This window comes from Mytilus californianus, unplaced genomic scaffold, assembly GCF_021869535.1.
Source record: "Mytilus californianus isolate M0D057914Y unplaced genomic scaffold, xbMytCali1.0.p SCAF_51, whole genome shotgun sequence".
Taxonomy (NCBI): domain Eukaryota; kingdom Metazoa; phylum Mollusca; class Bivalvia; order Mytilida; family Mytilidae; genus Mytilus; species Mytilus californianus.
In genome coordinates this window covers 1308718-1316096 of record NW_026262703.1, presented here as the reverse complement: position 1 = coordinate 1316096, position 7379 = coordinate 1308718, and the positions used below count along the sequence as shown (strand labels likewise).

The window sequence follows — 7379 nt, the reverse complement described above, 5'->3', positions numbered from 1 at the left end:
TTTTACATTGTTATAAATCAAATATGAGATATTTATTTCAAACAGATTTTTTTTACAGTTCTAAGCTAAGTGACTGTGTTCAAGTTCAGACAATTCATTTAGAGCATTATTGACTATTTTTATAATTGGTCAAAAAGTTACAGCATATTTCGAATTTCGAAAAATCGAGTCTGGATGGTTTACACCCATTTCATTATTGTGTTCATTTGTGTCTTTCACTTTAGTCCCAACGTTTTCCTTTTTGTTATAATTATTTTCTTTTCATTTATAGTGAGTATAAAAAAGTTTTTAAAAAGATATCAAAATCGAAAAGGTACACCTTTCAATTGGACATAACATGCACATTGTATTAATTCATCTTTCTATAAACTGATTTTGCAGTTGTTTCATCATTATTTTCTTTTAACTGACAGATATCAAAAGTGGAGAAATATGAACGGAACATCAGCTACTTCTATGATGGTCTCCCTGGTTCAGACTTCCGGTCCATTAATGACGGAACGCATAGTTTGCTCTCATGAAAGAGGAATTAGTTATACTTGTAAAGTGTGTGGTAAGGAGTGCAGTAGCAATGCAGATCTAGAAGAACATATGATAACTCATACTGGAAACCAAGCTTTCAAATGTAAAATCTGTAAAAAAGAGTTTCGTGCATATAGTGTTTTACAGATGCATTTAAAGACACACGCTAGATGTCATATCTGTGATAAATGTGGTAAAAGTTTTCGTAAGGATGATGACTTAAAGACACACTTGAAAATTCACTCTGAAGGTAAACCTATAAAGGTTTTTAAATGTGATGTATGTGATAAAGGGTTTAATCAACTTTGTTATCTACGGGTCCACACGAGAACACATACGAGTGAAAAACCTTATAAATGTGGTGTATGTGATAAAGGGTTTAGTCAGCTTAGTAATCTACGGGTCCACATGAGAACACATACTGGTGAAAAACCTTATAAATGTGATGTATGTGGTAGAGGATTTGTTTATAAATATCACATGCAAAAGCATATGAGAACACATACTGGTGAAAAACCCTATGTATGTGATGTATGTGGGAAAAGTTGTGGCGAGCTTAGTAGTTTACAGAGCCACATGAGATCACATACAGGTGATAAATCTTATAAATGTGATGTATGTGGTAAAGGGTTTACTACTAGTTGGTACTTGAAGAGACACATAGCAGCACACACTGGTGAAAGACCTTTCAAATGTGATATATGTGGTAATGGGTTTAGACGAAATTACGACTTAATGAGGCACATGAGAATACATACTGGTCATGACGATTATAAACAGTATAAATGTGAAATATGTTTGAAAGCGTTTAGGAAGAATCAGCACTTAACAACTCACACGAGAACGCATACACACGAGAAACCATTTATATGTGATGTGTGTGGGAGGGGGTTTAGCCAGGGAGTAACCTTACAGAGTCACATGAAAACACACACTGGTGATAATTCTTATAAATGTGATGTGTGTGGTAAAGGATTTAATAAAAAATGTCACATAAAAACACACACGAGAATACACACTGGTGATAAACCTTATAAATGCGATGTGTGTGGAAAAGGATTTAATCAAAAAGGTCACTTAAAAACACACATGAGATTACATACTGGTGATAAAACGAATAAATGTGACGTAAGCGCGAAAGAGTTTAGTAAGAGTAAGAACTTGAGGTCTCACTTGAGTTCACACAATGATGATAAACCTTTTAAATGTGATGTTTGTTGTAAAGGGTTTCACCAGAGATTGACCTTACTGACACACATGATAACACACAACGGGACTAAACCTTATACATGTGATGTATGTAGTAAATCATTTCGTAGTTTTCAACCCTTACAAACGCACATGAGAATACACACTGGTGATAAACCTTTTAAATGCGATGTGTGTGGAAAAGGATTTAATCAAAAAGGTTACTTACAAACACACATGAGATTACATACTGGTGATAAACCTTTTAAATGTGGTTTATGTTATAAATGTTTTACACAGAATATAAATTTACAGAGTCACATGAAAAAACACACTTGTATTTAGACACGCACTTACAATTATCTACTGTTTGGCCGTACAGTTACATGGTTACATTCACAAATTGAAAGAATGTTACTAAATAACAAAAAAAAAGTTAAAAACCAAAAGACTAGCTTTGTTCTTGTTACTATTTTGGTTATCGTGACTATTTTTGTTATTATTATTATTGAAGATTTAATTGTTGTACAGCCATACAAATTACGACTCGGATGATTCGATAATTGTTTTTTTATGTTAACATTTACTTTTTATATATTATATATATATGAAATAGGATCCCAGTTAACGGATACAAGAGCAGTATTCACGAATGAAGTCACTTTTACCATCTTTTTAACATGTTAAATGGGATATTGTACAGACATGAAAATTTTGTAAAGATGCTTCAATAAACTTTAAACTTTCGATTTAAATTTAATTGATTCTGAAATGTATAGGGTGGATTGTTATCTGAGAAATAGTTCAATTAAATTTTTAATTTTATCAAAATTACTCTATTAATACTCAAAAAAGTATTGCTCTCTTAAATGCCGATCAATAAATAAAGGCAACAGAAGTATACCACTGTTCGAAAGTCATAATTCTCCTAAAAACCACGAAACTGAAAAATTAAAGTCTTATATAGTGAATAAAAAAATCTGCCCCTCAATTTGGATAAAATTGCATTGAAGTAATGGGGGAACTGATTGGATCCCTGTTTCACATTTAATCGTATTTGCTATTTAATGTTACCATAGTTACTTGTCAGTTTCTATTATAATACATGTCACACATGTACAATTTTTTGTTTGTTTACATGTCACACATGTACATTGTTTTGTTTGTTATTTTGTGTTTTATAAGATGCATTAAAAGAATCCTTGATGCCAGTGTGTTATTATTTACTCATAATCCATTAAATTATTTACAAACGCTGCATTATTTTTACGAACAATGAACATAAGTAATAGATCAGTCAAAAACAATGTAAATATAAGTAGCTATATGATTGCCCATGAGACAACTATCCACATGAGTTTAAATAACTAGTGGATATAAACAATTAGTTACAGGTCATCGTACGGCCTTTAACAATGAGACTCGAAATACTGAAGTACTGCACATCGGATGACCGCAAGCTCTTGATTTGATTTGATTGTTTTTACGCCACTTTTATGCACTGCTTTTGGGCTATTTCTTGGCGGCCAGTTTTTATTGGTGGAGGAGGCCGGAGTTATATCGTTATCTCAATATATACAAATCGTTATTTCGATATAATTAAATCGTTATCTCGTTATATTTATATCGTTATCTCGTTATATTTATATCGTTATTTCGATATTTCGATATTTATATCGCTATAATGATATATTTATTTCTTTATCTCGATGTAATTATATCGTTATCGCGATATAATTATTTCGTTATCTCGATATAAACATATAGTTAAGTGGGGTTATGTCACCTTTTTGCAAAAAACTCAAAAAAATATACAGATATCAAAATCTAGCAGAGAGTAAAATTGACCACTGTACATTGTGATCTGCCTCTGTCGAAATTTAAGTTCTGGTTGATCGGAAAATTCGTTTCAGAGCTATGGCTTTATTTGCATTTTTCTCATTTTTTTATAATTTTGACAATATCTTTAAAATCGTAAAAGCTATGGCCTTTTTTATTAATGTTATTCCAAAATATTTCCTGTTTACAATTATCTTAGTCGTCCAGGTAACAGATTAAGGTTCCCGGTTTGCAGAAATGCTATCTATTCAGTGTCAATAGAAAGTAACGCATTTTTGCGATAGCTACAGATCGATACAAAACCGTTAACGATATTACATTTTAGCACCGGCAGTTCGATCGGCTTTCCTGGTCTATCGCCATCTTCTTTTCGTTCCGATTAAACATGAAATCTTTGCGACTGGACGTTAAGCAAACAGCAATCAACATAAACAGAAATTGACATATCAAGCAAGCGGATCAAACTGCCAGCGAAAAAAAAATAAACAGAGTTTTCAAAAACATGTTTAACCCCGCCGCATTTTTGCGCCTGTCCCAAGTCAGGAGCCTCTGGCCTTTGGTAGTCTTGTATGATTTTTTTATTTTAGTTTCTTGTGTATAATTCGGAGTTTAGTATGACGTCTATTATCACTGAACTAGTATAGATATATGTTTAGGGGCCAGCTGAAGGATGCCTCCGGGTGTGGGAGTTTCTCGCTACATTGAAGACCTATTGGTGACCTTCTGCTGTTGTCTGTTCTATGGTCGGGTTGTTGTCTCTTTGACACATCCCCATTTCCATTCTCAATTTTATGTTTAATTTCTGTCAAGGTTTGACATCCATCTGAAGCGCGTGAAATGAAGAATTATTGATTAATCCCCTATTGGGGTTAGCCAGCGCTGCCCGATAGTTATCTGACCTCGGTATATGTGTTTTCAAATTATGAGATGTTTCGTTGCCTAACTTTTTTTATTATTACATGTAAAATGTCGGTTTATGGCTCATTTTAAAGAAAATGAAATATACTTTTGAAAATTTAAAGATGTTGATCCAGACAATTTAGTTGAGGTCTAGAGCTGGCATGTCAGTAACTGCTAATAAATAGTCCTTTGTTAATTTATGTATCATTGTAATTTCAAACTAAGTTTTACTGTGCGTATTGCTGTTTGTGTGTTTTTTCTACATTTACTAAAGATATAAGGGGAGGGTTGAAATCTCACAAAACATCGTTTAACCCCGCCGCATTTTTGCGCCTGTTCCAAGTCAGAAGCCTCTGGCCTTTGTTAGTCTTGTATGACTTTTAATTTTTGTTTCTTTTATATATTTCTGAGTTAAATATGACGTCCATAATCACTGAACTATTATAAATTTTTGTTTAGGGGCCGGCTGAAGCACGCCTCCTGGTGCGGGATTTTCTCGCTGTATTGAAGACACATTGGTGGCCTTCAGCTGTTTTCTGCTTTTTGATCGGGTTGTTGTCTCTTTGACATATTCTCCATTTCCATTCTCATTTTAATATTACATAAATAAAATACAACGAGCAAACGAAGGCCATTTTCATGATTTGTCGAATAACTGACCTTGTGTATATTATAAAAAAAATAAAATTCAAGCAAACCTGGGGCCTATAGTTTTCAATAAATAACTAAAATTATGCGAAAATCTGCAAATTTGGCTATTTTAAGAGAAGCAAAATTTGAAAGTTTTGCCCACAAGAACTTATTATAGCACTTAATGATCTGAACAATTTGCAATTCAAACTAACTAAAGGCTCTAGCTTTTAACCTAAAATTTGAATTGAATTGATTTGATTTGATCGATAAAAACAAATAAGAAACAGTAATTTTGAAAATTTAGGCGAAATGTATTTCTTACTCTAAAAGAAGTATATAAATAAACAAAATGTATACAGTGTTGTATCTGTATATATATATTTATAATTCCATATCTACTACATGTACCAATGAAAACCTTTATGTACTTCTCATGCATTTAAATTTTTGATATCATAATGCATAGGGAACTGTGTATTTCTTTTAAGTTCGATGTCAAATAAAGGTTAAAGTGGACTTTGATAGCGTTCTATTGCTCCTGGATAGATGACATTTCTGTAAACAGGGAAATTTGTCTGTTACCTGGAAGAGTAAGATAATTGTAACAAGAAATACTTTGGAAAATTTATGAAAAACTGAAAAAGGCTCTAGCTTTTACGACTTTCAAGATATTGTCAAAATTAAGATGAAGATTTGAAAAAATGCAAATAAATGCCAATAGCTCTTGGATAAGTTTTCCAATCAACCTGAACGTAAATTTTGGCAGAGATAGATCATTATGTACTGATCATTTTACCCTCTGCTAGAATTTTGAAAAATGTACAAGTTTTTGAGTTATTTTTAAAAAAGGTTGCACCTTAAGTACATGTATATAAATATCGAGATAAAAATATTATTATATCGAGATAACGAAATAAATATATCGATATAACGATATAAATATCGAGATAACGATATAAATATATATCGAGATAACGATTTAATTATATCGAAATAACGATATACATATTGAGATAACGATATAATATTATTTTTTTGTTGGTCCCCTATGGGCTTCCGTAAATATAAACCAATTGTAAAATAAAAAACAAAAGAAACACGCGTTAAACTTTGGATTTTCACTGTTGTCTTTGTTGATGATATTAAATAGGAATGAGTGTACGGTTTGTGCATGACTTATTGATATTTAGTCTCTCAAAAAAAACCCAGTAAATTACTGTTAGGGTTAAGTGTGATCAGATCAAAGATCACCAGTAATGATATGAGAAATTAAAAAATTGATAAAATGTGGAAATTATGATAGTTTATTGACCAGTTTTAACAGATAAATAAAAGTCATATATTCAATGCTTTATTTGAAGTGCTTAAAATGGTTGAATCATGGCCAATACATTGTTTAACATCTTCTCAGTAAATAATTATTGATTGATTTGCGGGGGCCTTGGTGGCCGATTGGTCTAAGTAGTTACTACTGTAACCACTAGCCAGTCAACACTGAGGTTGTGAGTTCGAATCCCGCTCGTGCGGGTGCACTCGACTCCAATCTTAATTGACTAGGATTGTCAGTTTTCCTATCGAAGGTCGGTGGTTTTCTCCGGACACTTCGGCTTCCATAATTAAAAGCTGACCGCCACGAAATAGCCTAAATGCGGTGCTTACAAGTGGCGTTAAACACCAAAAATCAAATTGATTGATTTGGTATAGTATAATAAGAAAGAAGTGTGGTATGATTGCCAATGAAATAACTATATCCTTAAGTAAAACTGGAGTGGATGTAAGCAGTTATAGACCGTACTGTGACCTATAATGGTTTACTTTTATAAATTTTGACTTGGATGGAGATTTGTCTCATTGGCACTCATACCACATCTTATTATATCTATATAGGCAATCATACAGCCTTCAAAAATAAAAAAAAAACCCATACAGTATAGTGACGGTCGCCATAAAAATCAATCAACAAGCGGAAGAAAAGAAAAGAAAAAAAAGTTCTCTTTTTCATGAAAGTGAGATTAACACAAACAAATGAATTTTAATAACAAAAATATACATGTCGATCATTTCTGACGATGTGAGACAAAAATTTAATTTACAGTTAAAGTTAACGATAAAACTTTTTTTTTCAATTGGATCATTCGTATTAGACAGAATGAAAATGATACACAGTTTTCTATCAATTGTGATGTAGCCATTTAATAGTATAACACCTTTTGATGAACAATTTATTCTAAAATAGTTCAAAACGTTTGATATTTTAGCCTGCCAAGTTCTCTTAACCAATTTATCAAACGAAGAAC

The 7379-nt window shown here is 32.2% G+C and overlaps 1 protein-coding gene across 1 annotated transcript; it reads left to right on the top strand.

Annotated features, from left to right (window-relative positions):
• Positions 1-772: 772 nt before the first annotated feature.
• On the top strand, positions 773-2080 carry LOC127703800 (zinc finger protein 235-like; the record flags this gene model as incomplete). The annotated part of the gene is made up of 2 exons (XM_052207877.1): positions 773-969; positions 1423-2080. Coding segments are annotated over 2 exons (830 nt in total), but the record flags the coding sequence as incomplete, so codon positions are not given.
• Positions 2081-7379: the final 5299 nt, after the last annotated feature.